The 22,175-nt window shown below is 41.4% G+C and overlaps 1 protein-coding gene across 1 annotated transcript in view; it reads left to right on the top strand.

The window, feature by feature from the left end:
- DYM (dymeclin) overlaps positions 1–15,365 on the top strand; it is a 613,994-nt gene extending 598,629 nt beyond the window's left edge. Inside the window, 1 exon segment of the mRNA XM_043964852.1 lies at positions 12,377–15,365. Coding sequence (XP_043820787.1) covers positions 12,377–12,526 — 150 coding nt within the window. The 3' untranslated portion in view covers positions 12,527–15,365.
- The last annotated feature ends 6,810 nt before the right edge of the window (positions 15,366–22,175 follow it).

The raw sequence follows: 22,175 nt of genomic DNA on the forward strand, positions 1-22,175 counted from the left end.
CAGAAGGCATGTTGGGGTCTTTTTTTTTTCTTTTTTTGCTATTTCAGCTTTTTCCCAATGGTTCTAAGTGCTTATAAAAAGTGCCTGACAAAAAGCCCAGGAAAGAACAGCTTTTTCTAGCCCACTAGGATACTTCCAGGGGACAGAATAACAGTAATACAGGTTCAAGAGAATAGCCTTGTGTCTAGGGCACAGAGCTTGAGTTATTTTTCTGGAGTAAGGATGAATTTGTACTACTCCAGTCTCATAACTGTCAGTTATGACAGTTAGGGCATACTTAAAAATAGCAGAGAAGAGGGGCAGCTAGGTGGCGCAGTGGATAGAGCACCAGCCCTGGAGTCAGGAGTACCTGAGTTCAAATCCGGCCTCAGACGGTTAACGCTTACTGGCTGTGTGACCCTAGGCAAGTCACTTAACCCCAATTGCCTCACCAAAAAAAAAAAAAATAGCAGAGAAGAGCCCAAAACTAGTAAGGGTACACAAGAATTAAACTTGTAATTTTGGCCTTGTTAGTTCTCTAAACAGCTAAGTTAACAAGCCACAGACCATTTAAACAAAAGCTATTGAATCATAGGATTTCAACCTGGAAGAAACTTTGAAGGTCACCTATCTCCACCCCTTCGTTTTATAGATGAGGAAGCTTTTATCTTTTTTTTTCCTCAAGTTTTGGGGAAAAAAATATTTTCTTTGCTTGTAAAGAAGTTTGTGGCCAATTAAGTTATACAGGTACATATGCATAGAACAACTATGTAATTGTAACCACTATGTAATCCAGACAACAATTTACCCTCTTGATTGAGATTGCCACATTAAGATTGAACAAATAGGGGCAGCTAGGTGGCGCAGTGGATAGAGCACCAGCCCTGGAGTCAGGAGTACCTGAGTTCAAATCCGGCCTCAGACAGTTAACGCTTACTGGCTGTGTGACCCTAGGCAAGTCACTTAACCCCAGTTGCCCCACACACACACACAAAGAATGGGAAAGATTAAACAAATACAGATGAAGGGCACTATAAATTAGCCTGATTCCAAAGCTGCAGAGGAGAGTAGGTTTACCTAGATGAAAACTAGTTAACTAGTGGTTTTTTCTTTTTTTAATATTTTATTCATGCTCTTTCCTTTTTTTTTACTTCAGTGCCATTTTCCAGTACTCACTTTCCTTCACAATAGAAACCTCCCTTGTAATTAAGAGAAAAAAAGTATAATCAAGCAAAACAAATCATTGCACTAGCCATATCTGAAAATGTGTATGTGTATATATGTATGTGTGTATGTGTGTGTGTGTGTGTGTGTGTGTGTGTATATATATATATATATATTTCATTCCATACATATAGTTCATCACCTCTCTGTCAAGAGACCAGAAGGACACTCCATTGTTTTTCAGTCTATCTTCTAGAGTCAGTTAGTTACTGTGTTGATCAAAGTTATGAAGTCTTTCACTGTTGTTTTCCTTCACATTATAGTGGTCATCAAGTAAATGATTCTGACATTGTTTATTTCACTGTACATGCATTCATACATGTCTTTCCAAGTTTCTCTGAATTCTTCATATTAATTTTTCTTAGGGCACAGCAATATTTCATCACGTTCCTATATCAGTTTGTTCAACCGTTTATCAACAGATGGCCATTCACTTTCTGTTCTGTTTTAGTTTTGATACCACAGTAATTGTTCTACTGTTTCTGACTTGAAGCTTCAGTTTGACCATAAAGAGCCTGATACCCAGGATGGTCAACTTACTTGACCCAGGGACTTGAAGAAAACCTCAGGGAATGTCAACAGTAAATGGGAAGTAGGCAAATCATATTGAAATCCTAAACAAACATATTATGTCTTTGTTTTTTTTTTTAAACAATACCTTCTACAGAGGATCATAAAAGATAAAATGAAAAAGATTGATTATATAATTAAAAAAAAATTTTTTTTTTTGGCGAGGCAATTGGGGTTAAGTGACTTGCCCAGGGTCACACAGCTAGTAAGTGTCAAGTGTCTGAGGCTGGATTTGAACTCAGGTCCTCCTGAATCCAGGGCTGGTACTCTATCCACTGCGCCACCTAGCTGCCCGATTATATAAAATTTAAAAGCTTTGCACAAACAAAACGAATGCAGTTAAAATTGGAAGGAAAAATATTTAACTGGGGGGAAAAATCTTTTATAACAAATTTCTCAAAAGTCTTATAGCCAAGCTATGTAAGGGCATTCAAATCTATAAGAATAAGAACCGGGATATAAAGAGGCAGTTTTCAAAGGAAAAAATCCAAGCAATCAACAATTATATGGGGAAAATGCTCCAATTCACTAATAATTAGAAAAATGCAAACTGAAGCAACTCTGGGTCCATCTCATACCCATTAGATTAGCAAATATGGCACAAGAGGAAAATGACAGGTGTTTAAAAGGCTTCAGAAAACAGGCACATTAATACACTGTTGGTGAAGCTATAAATTAGTCCAACCATTCTGAAAAATAATTTGGAACTGTGCCCCCCAAAGCCACTATATTATGTATATACTTTGACCCAGCAATGCCACTATTAAGCTTAGCCCCCAGAGAGATCAAAGAAAGAGGGACAAGACCCAAATGTAAAAAAATAATTATAGTAGTTCTTTTTGTAGTTGCAAAAAACTGGAAAAGAAGGGGGTGTCCATCTACTAAGGAATAACTAAACAAATTATATAAATACAATAAAATATTATTGCATCGTAAGAAATGACTAAATGGATTGTTTCTGTGGAACCTGTAAAAAATCTCTATAAAGTAATGCAGACTAAAGTGAGCAAAATCAAAAGAAAATGTATCCAATGTCAACTTTATAAAGAAGATAACTTTGAAAGATTTTAGAACTCTGTTCAATACAGTGCTAACCATGGTTCCATTTTAATGATATATGCTACTCACCTGACAGAGCAGTGTTGGACACTGGGTACAGAATAAGATATATTCTTAGACATGACCATTGAAGGAATTTGTTTCACTTGACTATGCATGTTTATTGTGGGGGGGGGTGTTTTTTTTCTTTTTTATTGTTGTTATTCACTGGGGGACAGGGAATAGAAATGGTAGGGAGAGAAAATAAATATTTGTTCATTGGGAGAAGAAAAATTAAGAAATACCACCATATATATATATATATATATATATATATATATATATATATATATATATATATATATATATACATATACATATATATATATAATACTGTGAATCTTTTTAATAAGAATTCTACTAAGCCACCTGATAGATGGCAAGGGTTCTGAGCTCCTGCCCTAGGTTTATTTCAGTCAATAACAAGTAGAAGAATCAGCACCCTTACTCTCAATTACTTAAGCTATTTAGTTCTGAATGTGCACTGATTTTTGGCTCCTTCAGTTATTTCTGTGGATGTATCACAGTCTCACCAAAAGGTAACTTACATGTAGTTCATACCCCATAATTAGTCCAAATGACTAATGAAGTAGAAAGAGGTGTAAGTTTAAATCCCAACTCTGGCATTTACTTGGTGTATTACCACAGTTACCACAGTAAGTCACTGAAGTTCTGTGAGCCTACTTATTTTACCTGCCACAGAGCACTTTGTAAACAAACCCCTAAGTGCAATATGAATATGAGCTAGTGTTAATGAATGCTTTTTAACAATTAGTACTATATAAATGTAAGTTGTTGTTGTTGTTGTTGTTATATGTGGCCCTTTTTTACCCAACAACAAAACCAAAATTTCACTTATCTTTTCTATTGAAATCTATGATACCCGAAAGAGGAAAGGGCAGTATCACTTTGGGGACAATGTTACTATATCTGAAATAGTCTTATCCTTTCCAAGGTTCTTTTAAACTCCCTCAGTACAATTTGGAAAGGGCTATAAAACTGTATATACCCTTTGACCCAGCAGTAGCACTACTAGATCCATACCCCAAAGAGATAAAAGAAAAGGGAAAAGGACCCACATGTATGAAAATATTTATAGTAGCTCTTTTTGTGGTGGAAATTGAGGGGATGCCCATTAATTGGGGGAAAGGCTGAACAAGTTGTGGTATATAATTGTAATGGAATACTACTTTGCTATAAGAAATGACAAGCAGAATGGTTTCAGAAAAAGCTGGAAAGACTTACATGAACTGATACAGAGTAAAGTAAAAACCAGGAGAACATTATACACAGTAACTGCAGTGTTGTAACAATGATCAAATATGAAAGATTTCGCTACTCTGATCAATACAATGATCTAAGACAATTCTAAAGGACCAATGATGAAAAATACTCTTCACTTCCAGAGAGACAGTAAATTCTGAGTACAGACTGAAGCATACTTATTCATTTTCTTTATGTTTCTTTTTTTCTTTCTTCCTTCCTTTCTTTCTTTCTTTCTTTCTTTTTTGCATGGCAATGAGGGTTAAGTGACTTGCCCAGGGTCACACAGCTAGTAAGTGTCAAGTGTCTGAGGCCAAATTTGAACTCAGGTCCTCCTGAATCCAGGGCTGGTGCTTTATCTGCACCACCTAGCTGCCCCACTTTCTTTATGTTTCTTGCTTTTTTTCCACAGCATGGCTAACACGAAAATATGTTTTGTATGATTTCACATGCATAATTTATAATATCATATTGCTTGACTTCTCAATGGGTGGGGGAGGGTAGGAGGTAGAGAATTTGGAAATCAGAAAAATTTTTAATGAATGTTAAGAAGAAAGCAAGCAAAAAAAAGAAAGAAAGAAAGCAAAATGAATAAAATAAATAAATTTCTTCAGTGCTTGTTTCTGAGTTTTCAGCCAGGAATTTTCCAGATTCATGCCCATCATTTTTTCTTTTATTCATGGGTATACAAATGATACTGCCAAATGGGAAATACACCTTTGGCTGCTAGGAAATTTGATACCTCATTTTTTTAGACTACACTGGTGTAGTTTTTCTGGCAGCTCTTCAAGATCATAGGATCATAAGGTTAGACCTAAAGGGAACCTTGGACATTAAAGGTTTATTATAAAAAATGATCTGGTCCAACTGCTTCATTTTATATATAAGGAAACTGAGACTCAGCTTTGTTATTTAACCAAAGATTGTATTCAAACCCAGGTCTTCCCACTTCAAATCCCATACTTTTTTCACTGCATCAGCCCTTCCTATGTGAAAAATACTTTACAGTTTTCCAAGTGTGTTCATGTTTGTGATCTCACTTGATCCTCACAAAAACTGTCAATTCGGGGTGGCTAGGTGGCGCAGTGGATAGAGCACCGGCCCTGGAGTCAGGAGTACCTGAGTTCAAATCCGGCCTCAGACACTTAACACTTACTAGCTGTGTGACCCTGAGCAAGTCACTTAACCCCAATTGCCTCACCCCCAAAAAAAACCAAAAAAACCTGTCAATTAAACAGGATAAATATTATCCTCATTTTTACAGATGAGGAAAAGTATGATTCTTTTAAGGTTCAAAATGACTTCACCCAAGTAGCAAAGTAAGAGTTGGGACTTGACCCCAGATTTTCTGATTCCTGCTTCACTATTCTTTCCACAATCACTAAATTGATTATTCAATTACCACTGAAAAGCTGCAGCTGACATTGTCATTGATCAGTGTGAAGACTTGATAATAAAATCAACATAAGGCTGTTATTGGCAGATAAACTGAATGAAAACTAGGATGTACTTTTTAAAAATGAATGTAGAGGGCAGCTAGGTGGCACAGTGGATAAAGCACTGGCCCTGGATTCAGGAGTACCTGAGTTCAAATCTGGCCTCAGACACTTGACACTTACTAGCTGTGTGACCCTGGGCAAGTCACTTAACCCCCATTGCCCCGCCAAAAAAAAAAATTAATGTAGAGAGTTGCTAAAATGAAAGAAAATCAGCAAGCCCTACCATTTTGCTACAGCCCAACCCATATGATTTTGCCTATTGAGAAAACTATAGCAGTTATTTACCAGGTCAGTGTTAAATGTGCAATTTAATTTCAGATTCATGTGACAGTCATTAAGTCATTCTTTTTTTTTTCATATAAATATTTTATTATTTTCCAGTTACATGTAGAAATGGGTTTTTTTTCTGTTTGTTTGTTTGTTTGTTGGGGGGGGGGGTGTTTGTTTTTTGGTTTTTTGCAGGGCAATGAGGGTTAAGTGACTTGCCCAGGGTCACACAGCTAGTAAGTGTCAAGTGTCTGAGGCCAGATTTGAACTCAGGTACTCCTGAATCCAGGACTGGCACTTTATCCACTGCACCACCTAGCTGCCCCCAAGATAGTTTTCATTAAGTCATTCTTGCTGCTGCTAAGAAGTGTCCTGTGCCTTTGGGGGCACATTTTACCTCTGGATGGTAAAATGATTATTATTTCAGAAATAAACACAAATCAAAGTAATGGGTGAGGCAATCTCACCTCCCTGTTCACCGTATCACTGTGGGGGGGATCACCTGTTTGGAAAGCAAGGTTATTTTCAGGGGTGTTCCATCTTTAGTGATCCAAAAAGTTTTTCACTCATCCCCACTTTTATTTAACATTTTCTACTTAGCTAGTCATCAGGGTTTCTCCCAATGTCATAAAGGAATGTAAACAGTTTTCCATGTCAAACCTTTGAATATTTCTTGCCAGCTAGCATACCTTTATTAAAAATCATTTCTGTGTAAGCAGTTTCAATTTGTTTGTTTGAGTTCCCTATTTTATACCTCTTGGAGACTATGTGAGGCAGTCTTAGATGTATCTTCCCATATCCTTGGATGAGACCTTCAAAGGAAACCCCCACAAATATGTCACTGGATAGAAAAGATCTTTCTCTTTCTTGAGTCATTTCATTTCAAAAAAACACCTTTGCTTCCATAGTCACAATCATAGGAACAGCAAAAGTGTGAAATGAAGAAAAATTCTTGGGTCATTTATTTATGAGTTTATAGAATGCTGATATTCTAAGTGAAAAAGGGAAACTATTTACTAGAAATTTTTTTTTTTACACATGTTGCCTGTCAAAATCACTGGCTATTCCCAGGAAGAATGAGGTACAGGAGGAAAAGTAAAGCACCTTTCTTCTTATAACAGGAAGATAACTTTTTCTCTAGATGTACAGGATCCCCAAAGGTTTCTTTATTGGTCACATTACTATAATTATATCTGCTATTGTTTTATTCAGAATTTGGTAATAACTGGTAATAATTGAGATTTTGGTAGTAACTTTTCTTGACCCTAAAAAGTTATCCTCACTTGAAAAGTTTAGGGAACCAGTGAACATCCAAGGGTTTTTTCCTCTATAATTCTTTAATTCAGGGTGTGAATGGGGACTTCAATGGAGGGGCTTTGCTGCTACCACAGTTGAAGGGTGGCATCAGATCTCTCTCTCAGTAAGCAAGCTGAAAACAATCGCAGAATCCCTGAACAAATCCAGTTTTATTGGACAGGTGACCCAGTTAAACGAACAGTATCGACTGTGATTCTTAAAATTTCCCTTAGAGTCTTGAATTTTGACTTTTAACTTTCATAATAAAGAACTAAGTTGTAATCTTGTTTGATTGAGGTAAAGAAAGGCCGGATCTTGCAAATATTGATGTTGAAAGGGGGAATGGAGGTGGGGGCAGAGAGAATGCTTGGGTGTGGGCCACCCACCCTTAAAATCTTAACAGAATACTCTCCAAGATCATACCCAGAGTCATCTGGGTTTGGTTTTAATTGTAGTTGTATAGGTAGGTGCTATTTGTATTAAGCTGATGTGTTAAATTAACATGGATGACTGCACAAGGGAAGTGTCTGAATACTTATTTCCATGTTTTTGTTGCTCCCTCAGGCACAAACAAGCACTAGGAGTCAATGTAAAAATAAACCTGAATACCAAGTGGCCAACCAGCCAGTCATGGGAGTGTGCTGTTGGCCCAACAAAAAGCTCCACAAACACTGAGCTAGAGGGAAGCCAGGAAGAGCTCCCTTTGTCATTCGTAGTCAAAGCCAGACCTCAGCTCTTTTCTTCCCAGTCTAACTGCACGTCACAAATGGTAGTTTATTCCTAGTCTTGGCCATAGCCTTATAAATAATGAAATGGCTCCAAATTCATCTTCTCCCAGTGATCCCTGTGGCTTTGAGTTGTGTCTCTGCCAAACAGTTGGAACAGGTTGGAACTTCTCTATAGAAGCGAATTTTATAAGGTAGGTGCAGTAGGCAGGATAGCAGAGAGTCCTGACTGTTTTGAGTTTGTTTTTCTGAGCCAGGGCCCCGACCAATCCTGGCTTTCCTAGAACTTCGGTTAGTAACCACTTGCTTTCCACTACACAGCTGATCACTTACACTATTGATAGATGGTTTGAGGACTGGCCTAGAGTGGCCACAAGGACTGAGTAGAGCATCCCGTGGCTGGGTAGAACAGCCCACTTCTACTGGTGACTCTTGACAGAGGATGCTTTTAGCAATCTGAAAGGTCACTAGACACATGTCTTGCTACTTGCTAGGATCATAACTCAAAAACTAGAAGGAACTTTAGAGTCTTCTTTTCTCTCATTTAGAAGGCCCCTTCTCTGGCAAGCTGTGGCCAATCCCCCTAAGATCTGACTCAAAACTCAGCTTCCTAGAGGGCAACTAGGTGGTGCAGTGGATGAAGCACTGGCCCTGGATTCAGGAGGACCTGAGTTCAGATCTGGCCTCAGACACTTGACACTTACTAGCTGTGTGACCCTGGGCAAGTCATTTAACCCTCATTGCCCCTCAAACCCTCCCCCCCCCCACCACACACACACACACACACACACACACACACACACATACACATCTCAGCTTCCTGTAAAAGCCTTCCCTGGGGGCAGCTAGGTGGTGCAGTGGATAAAGCACCAGTCCTGAATTCAGAAGGACCTGAGTTCAAATCCAGCCTCAGACACTTGACACTTACTAGCTGTGTGACCTTGGGCAAGTCACTTAACCCTTATTGCCCTGCAAAAAACAAACCAAAGAATGATCAGGAAAATTTCATTTTGGGGCAGCTAGGTGGCGCAGTGGATAGAGCACCGGCCCTGGAGTCAGGAGTACCTGAGTTCAAATGCGGCCTCAGACACTTAACACTTACTAGCTGTGTGACCCTGGGCAAGTCATTTAACCCCAATTGCCTCATTAAAAAAAAAAAAAAAGCCTTCCCTGACCACCTGCTTGCCAGTCCTGTGCACTAAAATGGGAAGGCAGAGAAGCTGCCCAGAGGGTGTCATAATCAGAAACTACAGCAGCTCCAGTAAAACGGGTTCCCTCTCTCATAAATGAGAGATAAAGCTGGGAAAGGACTAAGGATTTTATTTTTTTTGTTATTATCATTGTTATAATATGGGGGAAATTCTCACATATGGAGAGAGTCCTCAAAATGAAATTCTCACATATGGAGAGAGACCTCAAAATGAAATTCTCACATATGGAGAGAGACCTCAAAATGGCTGTTTCTACTAGAGATGATCCAAGTTTAGAATCAGATCAGCAGAAACTACTCCCTCTGCAGGAGGCAACAAAGGCAGCTGTGACTCGGGGGCTGGGAAAGGCCTCCACCCACCGAGTGAGCTGATCAACTATAACAAGGCAAAATTTATAATGTCCTGCTTTTGGCATAGTAATATAATCAATTTGTAAGTGCTCAAAAGGTGTATATGCTAGAGGAAGCCCTCCATAAGCTTTGGCCTTAAAAGCATACTGATTATAAGACTGACATGTGGAGCAGCCCGAGCAGATTCGAGATGCTGTATTAGTCACACCTGGTGCTATCCAGGTTCTCTTAATAGAGTCTACAATGCCTTGTGTACCAAAATGGCCTTTTCTGTGAACAGAGAGGCATACCTGGTGGTAGAATTTCCGGGGAAGAAATGGCTTACCTTCCGGAGACACCCAGATGCCATTGATCTGTTTCGCCTTAAATTTCTTTTTCCACTTTTCTACTTCAGAATCGTCATAGGTTAGGTTGGAAGGAATATCCTCAGAAGGTGAAAGGTTAAATACATGTTCAGGAGCTTCTAATGCAGCAAGCTTGGCTGCAGAATCGGCTCGTGCATTTCCCTTTGAAACAGGATCACTATTCCCTGTGTGGGCAGGGCAATGTACAACGGCTAGGGAAGAAGGCAGTTTCAGGGCATCTAAGAGGTCCTTGATAAGGTCCCCATTGGCAATAGCCTTGCCCGAGGATGTTAGAAAGCCTCGTTGACGCCAAATCATACCAATAAAGTGGCATATGCCAAAGCCATATTTCGAGTCAGTAAAAATGGTGGCACTCTTATCTTTAGCTATATTACAGGCCTGTGTAAGAGCCACAAGTTCAGCAGCCTGTGCACTAAAATGGCAAGGCAGAGAAGCTGCCCAGAGGGTGTCATAATCAGAAACTACAGCAGCTCCAGTAAAACGGGTTCCCTCTCTCATAAATGAGGAACCATCTGTATAGAGGACAAGATCAGGATTTTCTAAAGGTGTATCAAAAAGATCGTCACGGGGTTTTTCAGCCATATCAACTAAAGAAGCACAGTCATGCAACGGTTCCCCCGAGAATGGTAAGTTAGGGAGTAGTGTTGCTGGATTAAGAACTGTGCAGCGTTTTAAAGTGATATTCTCATTACCTAACAGGGTTATTTCATACTTAGCCAGCCTTTGATCTGAAAAGGCTTGTGTCCTGTGACGTAGTAAGAGAGCCTCCACTTCATGAGGGCATTGCACAGTTAGAGGGTTACCTAGGACCAAATCAGAGGCTTTCTGAATTGTCATTGATCTTTCAATGACAATTTTTTTTAAAATGTGTGAATTTTTTTTAATGCTAAGAATGGGTAATGAACCATCAAGGTAATCCAGCAGTTAGAGCGCCAGGAGGATCTAAGGTCAAATCTGGCCTCAAACACTTAAGAGCTGTATGACCCTGGGCAAATCACTTCACCTCTGTTTGTTTCCGTTTCCTCATCTATACAATGGGTATAATAATAGTACCTACCTCCTAGGATTTTCGTGAGGATCAAATGAGAGAATGAAGGGCGCTAAGCACAGTGCCTGACACACAGTAGGCTATTCCTCACCTTGATTAGAGCTCCTCCACGGCCCTCCTCCCTCACCCTAGTCCTCCAGATACTTAGGCTTACATCCGGGCATCGGTCAGTAGCTCTTGGGTGGACCACAGCCTGCATGTACACATGACATCTGAAAAAGGACCCACGTTCTGCAGGCCCGGGAAGCCGGCTGCTCTAGTTCCTACTCAGCAAAAGTAGGTTAGCAGGAAAAAGAGGCAGTCAAAAGCCCCAAATCATGATCAGGTGCTAAAGTCTTAAGTGACACCTTGGGACGGCCATACCTCCGACATTCTCACTGATCAGACAATTGGAACTGAAAAAAGGCAGATTTTTTTCACATGGAAGTTGCTTGGCAGAAAAATGAGGTCGTCGCTTATCTTTGAGCTCTTCTACTAGTTGCAGTCCAGCAGGCAGTGTAATCACCACCTGCCCACCTGAAAAGCAGAGACCACTGCCGATCCCTCCCTCACAGTCACTCAGAACTGTAGCAACAGGTGTGCCTCTGACCTAGATGGGGGTTAGGTCAGCCTTACAGCCTCCTGCTGCCTTCACACTGACTTTATCTTGAGCGTTTTGGTTCCTATTTCATCTCAGCCTTGTTCAAGTCTAAGAAAGCCCGCCGACTCCTGGCCAACTGTGCCTGTATAACATGTCTACCAAGTAGAACCAGATCTAAATTGCAGAGATGATGAGGTTTACTTGAGTTTTCACCTACTTCCCCTTCTTGGCATTTCTCTGCCTCTGCTTGATGCCCCCATCCTCTTAGGTACCTCATCCCCATAGGTTTTTGCTCAGCTAGCTATTAGCTGATCCCATTTGTTGTTTAGTCATCTCCAACTCTTCCTGACCCCGTTTGGGGTTTTCTTGGCAGAGATACTGGAGTGGTTTGCCATTTCCTTCCCCAGCTCATTTTACAGATGAGGAAACTGAGGCAAACAGGGTTAAGGGACTTGCCCAGGGTCACACAGCTAGTAAGTATCTGAGACTAGATTTGAACTCAGGTCTTCCTGACTCCAGACCCTTTTACCTTGTATACACTAGCAAAGTGTGACTGAACCCCTCCAGAGTTATTTTCATTTTCACCAGGAATGCTTGAAAACCAAAGTGCCTAAGGAATAACTCTCTAATCTAATGGTGGATGGAGAGTCCTGCTCACACATCCTCCCACAGCGGCAAAGCCTACTCTGCCTACATAGGACAGCCTGGCTCCTGGAAGGCATTCATTCTGCCTCTCCTCTCTGTTGTCCTTGTGCAGTGGGAGAGCTTGAGAAGGGCGCCTTGGCTGATGGCAAGAGCACATTAGCTTTGGCATGAGGTTTTTTGGGGTTGGGGGGGGGGGCGCAATACAGAAAGTGTTCAGATGTAACAGGGAATCACATTTATCTCATTCCATTTTCAGAAATTTCCGGAGCTGAAGTTCAAGTACGTGGAAGAAGAGCAGCCTGAGGAATTCTTCATCCCCTATGTCTGGTCTCTGGTGTACAACTCAGCCGTCGCCCTGTACTGGAACCCACAGGACATCCAGTTATTTACAATGGATTCAGGCTGAGGGCCCAGCCCCTTCCTTCCCCCATTCCTACCCCGCCCCACCCCATGCAGAACAGCTCTTCTAGTTCCCTATTCCTGGAGGAGACAGACCTATGCGTACTCTAGACCTGAAGCTTACAGAGAATGGAGCTTTCTAACCTTGTATAGTTTTTAACTTTGAAATTTCAGCCCAGACAGTAGGAGAGCACCAAGCATAAAATGTGGCACAAAAAAGAAAAGGAAGAAACAAAGCAAAAAAAAAAAAAACCCCCCACACACAATAAGAATAAAAGTCTGATAAGTGACCTTTAATTTGATTTCTCAACAGAGAGCCTAGAGCTTATCCAGAGACTTGCTGCTTTATGAACTCAGCATAATACTGCATACTCCTTGTTCAAGTGTTCAGAGGGACTTTTTGGAGGGGTGGGGGGAAGAGGTTGTATGGGGATTTTTGTTTGGGATTTTTTTTTTTAATGCTAAGAATGGGTAAATGAGAAAAAGCCAAGGTAACAAGTTGACTGAACAGGTATTCAGGGAAATGAAACTTAAAAGCATATAAATCTGGTTACCTTTCAAGGAGGCCTCCTTTTATTTAACCAGCTTTGTATATTTATTTTCTTTTGCTTCTTCACAAATCACCCTTCCCAAAGAAGGAGAAGGATTCCTTGTTCTAAAGTAGCCCCTGGAGGCAGCTAGGTGGCCCAGTGGATAAAGCACCAGGCCTGGATTCAGGAGGACCTGAGTTCAAATCCGGCCTCAGACACTTGACACTTACTAGCTGTGTGACCCTGAGCAAGTCACTTAACCCTCATTGCCTGGCCAAAAACCAAAAAAACAAAAACCCTAAAGTAGCCCCTGCTCTCTGAGCTAGAAGTAAAATAGAGGCCAGGGGGATGCCTTTGAATTGATGAGCTGTGTATTGGTCATTGGGGAAAGGGGTTAATTTCGAAAGCAACTAATTTTGTTGCTTCCAGGGACTCGGGAGGAAGAGGGAGAGATCAGTTCAATCCATTCAGTGAACATTGATTAAGCTCTCTTTAGGTTAGGTACTCCTTGAGGCTGGGGTTACAAAGATGAAAACCACTGCAATCCCTTCCACCCCCCTCCTCCTGGGGATCAAACCTAACAGGGAACCAGCCACTACACAAATAACTGAGTCAGGGGGGAAAGGTCAAAGGGAGAGCCAAACAAAGGGCTGTGAGAAGTTTAAGGAAGGCTTGCAGCTAGGGTACAATTGGAGATGGCCCTAACAGCTAAATCCCTCTGAGGACAAAAAGCTTGTATTTCTCTTCCCATTGGATGAGAAGGCCTTCCTGTTTGCATCCCTGCAGTAAGCCCCTGATTCAGGCAAAGAGGACATTCAGGAAGGCGCTTCTCTGAAGTAAACAAGGGGACAGTGGTGGGCATCTTGGCCGCCATCTGACTTCAGCCTCATCGGAGAAGCTGTAGACATGAATGGGGTTTCGGGGGAAAATTCAAACTGGTACCGGTCTTTTGAAGATGTTTAAACTTGCTATGTTCTTTTCGCCCGAAAGGCAGGCAATGTTAGAAATGAGGCTCCTTTTTCAAACCTGATAGCATTTGGTGTCTTTCTGGAAGCAGCATCTCCTTGCTGTCTTGGGCCTACTGGCTCTTTCAGATGAGCCTCTGGCCAGCTTTTCTCCATCAGTCCCTCCCCACTCTAAAAATAAGGTCAGATACACTGTGCGAATTGACATTCATATAGGGCTTTCCACTATCAAAGCCCCCTTTTTTGTTACCTAATTTGAACCTCCCAACAGCCACAGAGCAGGTGTCATCATCTCCTTTTGAGTGCCATCGTCCAGATGCGGTGACACTTGCCATGCTGACCTAGTTAGTGGCAGCACCAGGACTTGGTCCCAGTGGTCCCAGGTCAGCCAATATCCCTCCCCCCAGGGCTCACGGCTCTTGTCCTGCTTCTATGGAAACTTTTAGGTAAGCATGCACAGCACTAGTGTTATGTAAGAGACAAAAACACTCAACGCAGCACACCCATAATAATATTCTTAGCTCCTTTCCCCTTAGATCTCTGGCTTTGGGAAAGAGGCCATCTGAAAACCGAAACAGCAGACCTCTCACTGTAGAAAGAGGAAATCTTTGATTATCAGCTACTTAAGTAAAAGTTCCATTTAGGTTGGGCTTGGGAAATGGTTCACAGCTTTGAAAGCAGTGAGCAGAATGGCTTTGTGTGATGGTTTCATTCTTGTCCTCCCCCCATTAGAGGCACCAAGAAGAGAAGTTTGGCAAGGCCAACCTACCTTCCCCCGTGGCCCCAAGACTTGGGGCCTGAAAGACACTGTCAGGCCCTCACTAAAGTTTAAGAAAGGAATTACATAAAGGCTTTGGTGAGAATAAGTTGTGGCTCTCCGGAGCTCAGCAGCCTTGCTGGTCATTAAAGCTAAGGAGACAAGGGAGGCAGCAGACATAGCCAGGTTGCCAGGCTCTTCCCCTCCCCCTACCATCTGGCCTTGCTGAGCTGACGTTCTCCTGAGCCTAAGAGGAGCAAGTTGGTGCCCCAACAAATCATTTTCTTGCTGTCTCTCTTTTTTAATTAACCACACAGCGGAGGGATTCAGCGGGCCAGCAACACAGCTGGGGCCAAAGCCTCCAACTAAAGCTGGAGAGAGGGACAATTACCAGAACTACATTGCCAGCCTGTGGGGTGGTGGAGGCTGGGAGCCAAGATGCATGAGTCGGCCTGGCTCCTCACCCGTCCTCACCCGTGCTCACCCCTGCACCACCATCCCTCCCTCGGCTCTGAAAAGCTGGCCACCTAGACACCCTTCCTTCCTTACTTTGTGTGAGACTTGTTGTCTCGTAATAAAAAGGGGGGCAAATAATTCAGATTACTCCTGTATTCATTTTGCATGCCAATGTGCTTGCCGTGCATTATGGGGAGGGGAGACGGGGGGGGGGGGGGGGAGGAGCAGTGGGAATCTTTCTAGTTATTTTACACGTAGTAGGAGATAATAAAATTGTGCTATTTTCACTGAGCGGGGCTCTTGTGCTCAGGAGGAAATTATTTACCTCGTATTTTGGCCAAGAGAATGAAGTTGTGATGGAGCACCATTTTTGTTCCTTGTAGCACTCTGGCACAATATTTTTTATGCCTTTTCTTCCCCTTTTCAGCAGTTCATTCCCTATCAAGAGTTCAAGGCATTTTTGTTTTTTTAAAAGAGAAGAGCAAAATTTCACTTTGACCAACTAACCTCCCCAGTCTGATGTGACCGGTAATAGTGTGCTTATTAAAGAGAGTTTACTTCACAGTTCAAAAGTTTGTTGGGATGTATGTAGTCACTTCTTCCTCTGAGCCCATAGTACATGTTGCTAAGGGGGATTGATGAAACCAACGAGCAGTGAGGATTCCTGAGGAGCCCAGGACTGGCAGGAGAGTCAAAGGCAGGAAGGAGGCTGGGGACTTGGGGGTGAGGATGGAGAACTAGGAAGAAGATCCCAAAAGATGAAAGGAGGTGGCAGCTGGGGCAGAGGGTATTGCACCAACCCCAACCCCACCCCCCAAGCATTGAGAGAGAAGGAACACAAAACAAAGGGAAGAAAAAACACATTTGGGGGCGAGGGGACTTTCAATGACCTTCATAAGCATGCTCATGAAGGAGATCATGCTTTAGAGTCTGTTTAGTGCAGTATTTAAACCAGATCTGCCATTCTTGAAGGTTAATGTCAATAACCCAGGCAGTGTGGGAGAGGTTTGTGAGTCATTATGTCCCTTTGAGGCTGGGTCACTCTTCTATACCTAATTACCCAGCTGTGAAATTTGCTCTCATCTAACAGTAGAGTGCTGGGCCTGGAATCAGGACCAGAGTTCAAATCCTGCCTCAGACACTTCTAGCAGTGTGACCCTGGACAGGTCACTTAACTGGAGATAATAATAGCACCCACCTCCCAGGGTTGTGTGAGGATCAAATGAGATAATATTTGGGCTTAGCACAGTGCTGGCCACATAGGAAGCACAATATAAATGTTAGCTGTTTTTATTATCCTAACCTTTCCAATGCTGAAAAGGCATCCAGAGCACTTAGAGGCCCAAGGACTCCCCTGGGCTTGGGCCACCTGTCCACTATCCAGCCAGTTCCTGCTTTAATTATCCTACAAAGTTGGTGTTAAGTCAGTCAGTAAACGTTTATTAAGCATCTACTATGCCCCAAGCACTATGCTAAGTGTTGGGGATACAAAAAGAGTCAAATGACCTTATTTCTAACCTGCTAAAGGACTTCTAAAGTCAGCCTTTCCTGATTTCAGCACCCTAGGGCTGCTCTGCCCTAATTATTGTTCCGAATCTAGACTTTCCTTGAAAGCCAGCTGGGTTGCAATAGAACACTGGGCTTCCAGTCAGGAAGACCTGAGTTCAAATCCAGCCTCAGAAATTTACTAGCTGTGTGACCCTGGGTCACTTAAACCTGTTTGCCTTGGTTTTCTCATCTGCACAATGAGCTGAAGAAGGAAATAGAAAATGACTCCAGTATCTTTGCCAAGAAAATCCCAAATGGGGTCATGAAGAGTTGGACACGACTGGACAACAAAAGAGTTGCCTTGAGGATAGCAAATGAAGGGGAAACCCATTACCTCCCTAGGCAGCTTGTTTCACTTCCTCCCTGATATCTCTATTTTTTTTTTTCTGAATTCTTCTTCACACTGAACTGAAATCTGCCTCTCTGTAACTTCCTCCCATTGCTCCTCATTCTAACTTCTTGGGCTCTTCCACATGAGAGCCCTTCGAGTACTGAAAAGACCTATTGTGTTGCCTCAGAGTCTTTTTTAGATGAAACATCCTTAATTCTTTCATGGTTCTGTCTTCTTCCCAAACTCAATGTTTCCTCCAAATGCGCTTCCAGATATCAGTGACCTAATCACAACCCTCTATTTGTGGCCTCGTCAGAGTAGAGCACAGTGGGACTGTCACCTCTCTCAGGTACTTGATGCTCTACCTCTGTGCTTCTCTAATCTATGCAGCCTGAGATCCCCTTTTTGATGGCCGTGTTACCCTGCTAACTCATTGAGTTACAATCAACTAAATTTCCCCCAGGTTTGTTGTTTTGTTTTCATGTTGTCTAGCTATTTCTCCCCCTGTTCTGTACTTGTAAAGTTGATTTTTTTTTCTTTATGTAACACAAGGGTAGGATTTTAGCTTTATCCATGTTTAAGTAATCTTAAAATCATCCCTTGGAAGCAGCTAGGTGGTATAGTGGATAAAGCACTGGCCCTGGACTCAGGAGGACCTGAGTTCAAATCCAGCCTCAGACACTTGATACGTAGTAGCTGTGTGACCCTGGGCAAGTCACTTAACCCCCCCCCATTGCCCTGAAAAAAAAAATTGGCCCTTGATTATCACTTGCTGGACTTTTGGGGGGTCCTGACCATCATCCAGTGTGTTCCCTGTCCCTACTAGTTTTGGTATCATTTGCAAAATTAAGCAGGCCATCTAAACCTTCATCCAAGTCATTGATAAACATGGTAATAGAATAGGTCTAAGGACAAACTCCTGAGACACTCCACTCCCAATTCCCCAATGGGGCTCCATGGCCACCCTTTAGAGGCTCACCTGCAGCCTAGGAGGCTGCCAACTGTTGGAGTCTAGATTCTGATTCACACTCATGACAGTCAAGGTATCCACACACACAAATAACTGAGAGCTATAGATAAAAAATGCAATCTGCTCAACTATGCTTTCTCATAAAAATCTATTAAAAATCAAAATCATAACAAACAGCAGGTATACTTTAGAGTGAGATGTTTATTGTATTCAAAATCTTATTTGACAGGGCAGCTGGGTGGCACAGTGGATAAAACACTAGCCCTGGATTCAGAATGACCTGAATTCAAATTCAGCTTCAGACACTTGACACTTACTAGCTGTGTGACCCTGGGTAAGTCACTTAACCCTAATTGCACCCACAACCCTTTGAGGTAGAAACAAGGATCATTTTGTCAGCTCTTGTTTAGGCCCCTGGAAACCTGGTACTCCCAATCTTCCAGGAAGAGCAAATGATGGTGGTGTCCCCACATGTAGGACCTGCCAGTTGTCTTCCCCTCATACAGAGTTGATTCTCTGACATCACAATCTGAACCTACTCTATCTTATCCCTCATTACTACACTGAGAGCCATCTACTCCATCCTGAATAGTCCAAGGGAATTATCCCCGAAACTCTGATTCTTGTTACTTAACCAAACAATCAATAAACATTTAAGTGACTGCTATGTGCCAGGCACTGTACTAAGAACTGGGGATACAAAAAGAGGCAAAAGATAGTCTTTGTTCTTAAAGAGACAACATGCAAATAAAAGTATACAAAGCAAACTATATACAGGGTAAATAGGAAGAGAGAAAAGGCACTAGAATCAAGAGGGGTTGGGAAAAGCTTCCTGTAGAAGGTGGGATTTAGGTTTGGGACATGGAAGCCAAGGAGGTCAACAGTCAGAGTGAAGGAGAGGACAGCCAGAAAAAAAAAATGCCCTAAGTGGAGAAATGGAGTGTCTTTATTTGTGAAACAGCCAGAAGGCCAGTGTCACTGGATTGAAGTGTACGTGTCAGGGAGTAAGAGGAAAACATATGCGTGAGCTAGGTTGTAAAGGGCTTCAAATGCTAAACAGCATTTTGTATTGCATCCTGCAGGCAATAGAGAGCCCCTGGAATGCCCTCTTCAATTCCATTCCAACTCCTACCCATGCTTTAAGCACATGTCTTGCCTCCTCTACAAAGCCTTCTCTGGAGACTTCAGAGAACAGAGCCAAGATGGCAGAGTAGAGAAGCAGCCAAATTCTCCCAACATTCCCTTCCAAATAACTTTAAAATAATGCCTCAAATCAAATATGGAACAGCAGAGCCAACAAAAGGTCAGGGTGACACATTTTTCCAACCCAAGAGAATCTAGGAAGTCAGAAGGAGAGGTCTGTGACAGTGAATTGGGGTCTGGCACAGAGCCCACCTGGCAGCAATACCAGCTGTGAGCCTTGGAAACAGCAACAGCAGGCTTGAGAGCTCTCAAGTTGGGCAATAAGGGGACCTGGCAACTAGTCAGAAAGAGCTTACAGGGGATGCCCATGCTAGCACTAAATGCAGGAGAAGGCATTGTTTGGCAACTCCCATTGACCATTCCCACTTCCAGGCCACAGTTTTAGGACATAGAAAAATACTTTTGGCTCCAAGGGAACAGGGACCCTGAGGAACAGTATTGCTTTTGGTCCTAAGGGAGCAAGAGCCCTGAGGTGTAGTATTGCTTGTGGCTGCAAGGGATCAGGGTTCCTTCCTAGGTAAGGACCAGGGCACAGACCAAGAGAGCAGTGACCACACCTCTCCTTGGATCACACCACCTTAGAAGCACTGAAAACATCCAAACCTCCAGAACTAGTACTAAAAACAGCAGTTTTTAAAATGGGAAGGACAGTGTGCCCGCCCCCCGGCCCCAACCCCAGGAACAGAGCCCAACTTTAACCTAAAGTTCAAAGTCAAAAAATAGACAACTGGAAAAATGAGCAAATAAAAAAAGAACCTGACCATAAAAAGCTACTATGGTGACAGGGAAGATCAAGACACAAACTCAGAAGAAGACAATGATGTCAAAAGAGCTATAAGCAAAGCCTCAAAGGGAAAAAAATGTGAATTGGACACAAGCCCAACATGAATACCTAGAAGAAGTAAAAAAAAAAAATTTCAAAATCAAATAACGAAAATCTGGGAAAAGAAATAAGAGGAGTACAAGAAAATTATGAAAATACAAATAGTAGCTTGGTAAAAGAGGCACAAGAAATACTGAAGAAAAAAAACCACCATAAAAAGCAGAACTGGCCAAATTGTAAAAAAAAGATATAAAATTTCACTGATGAAAATAGAATTGGTCAAATAGAAAAAGAAGTACAAAAGCTCACTGAAGAAAATAATTCCTTAAAAATGAGAATTGGTAAACTGGAAGACAATGCCTCCATAAGTTATTAAGAAACAAAAAAACAAAGTCAAAAGCATGAAAAAATAGAAGAAAATGTGAAATATCTCCTTAGAAAAATAATTGACTGGGAAATACTATAGATCAGAGAGATGATTTTAGAATTATTGGATTGCCTAAAATCCATAATCAAAGAAAGAGCATAAACACCATATTTCAAGAAATTATCAAAGAAAACTTCCCTGGTATCCTAAAGCAAAAATTGAAAAAATCCATCAATCACTTTCTGAAAGGAATCCCAAAATGAAAACTTTCAGGAACATTATTATAGCCAAATATCATAGCTCCCAGGTCAAGGAGAAAATATTGCAAGCAGTCAGAAAGAAATAATTCAAATATTGTGGAGCCACATTCGGGATCAGATAAGATTTAGCAATTTCCACATTAAAGGAGTGGAGGGCTTGGAGTATGATATTCTGAAAGGTAAAGAACTAGGATTATAATAAAAAATAACCTACCCAGCAAAACTCGGTATAATCTTCTTCAGGGAGAAAAATGGATATTTAATGAAATGGAGAATTTTCAAGCATTCTTGATGAAAAGACTAGGACTGAATAAAAAATTTGACTTTCAAATTCAAAACTCAACAGAAGCATAAAAAGGTAAAAATGAAAGAAAAATCATGAGGAACTCAATAAGGTTAAACTGTTTACATTCCTATATGGGAAGAGATCCATGTAATTCCTAAGAACTTGATTATTATTAGTGCAATTAGAAGGACTCTACATAGAATGCAGGAGAGTGAGTCAGTTATGTTAGGATGATCTTTTTTTAAAAATGGGTGAGAAAGAAGGATGCCCTGAGAGAAGGGGGGAGGGAAAGGAAAAAAAGTGGGAGAAATTATCTTACATAAAAGAAATATGATGAGGGCACAGGCAACACTTGAACCTCACTCTCATCTGAAATGGTTCAAAGAGGGAAGAGAGAGTATAGAAATTTAACTTACCCAACAGGGTAATAGGAGGTGGAGGAGATAATAAAAAGGTAAAAATGATAAAAGGAAGGGAAGATTAAGGGAAGCAATGGTCGGAAGCAAAACAGACTTTTGAGGAAGAACAAGGTAAAAAGGATAAACAGAAGACTATAAGATGGAGGGGGTGCACAGTTGGTAATCATAAATGTGAATGGGATGAATTCATCCATAAAACAGAAATGGATAGCAGAATGACTTAGAAACCAGAATCCAACAATATGTTGTTTTCAAGAAAGATACTTGAAACAGAGAGATACACACAGAGTTAAAATAAGGTGCTGAAGCAAAATTTATTATGCCTTGACTGAAGTAAAAAAAAAAAAAGGCAGGAGTAGTAATCATGATCTTAGACAAAACAAAAGCAAAAGTAGACTTTATTAAAAGAGATAAATAGAAAAACTACATCTTCCTAAAAGGCACCATAGACAATGAAGTAATATCAATATTAAACATAGATACACCAAATTGCACAATATCCAAATTCTTTTTTTTCTTTTTTTTTTTGGTGGGAAAATGAGGGTTAAGTGACTTGCCCAGGGTCACAAAGCTAGTAGATATCAAGTGTCTGAGGCTGGATTTGAATTCAGGTCCTCCTGAATCCAGAGCCAGTGCTTTATCTACTATGCCACCTAGCTGCCCCTAACATCTAAGTTCTTAAAGGAAAAGTTAAATGAGTTATAGGAGGAAATAGTAAAACTATACTGGGGCGGGGGAGGG

The sequence above is a fragment of the Dromiciops gliroides genome, chromosome 1 (assembly GCF_019393635.1).
Source record: "Dromiciops gliroides isolate mDroGli1 chromosome 1, mDroGli1.pri, whole genome shotgun sequence".
Taxonomy (NCBI): domain Eukaryota; kingdom Metazoa; phylum Chordata; class Mammalia; order Microbiotheria; family Microbiotheriidae; genus Dromiciops; species Dromiciops gliroides.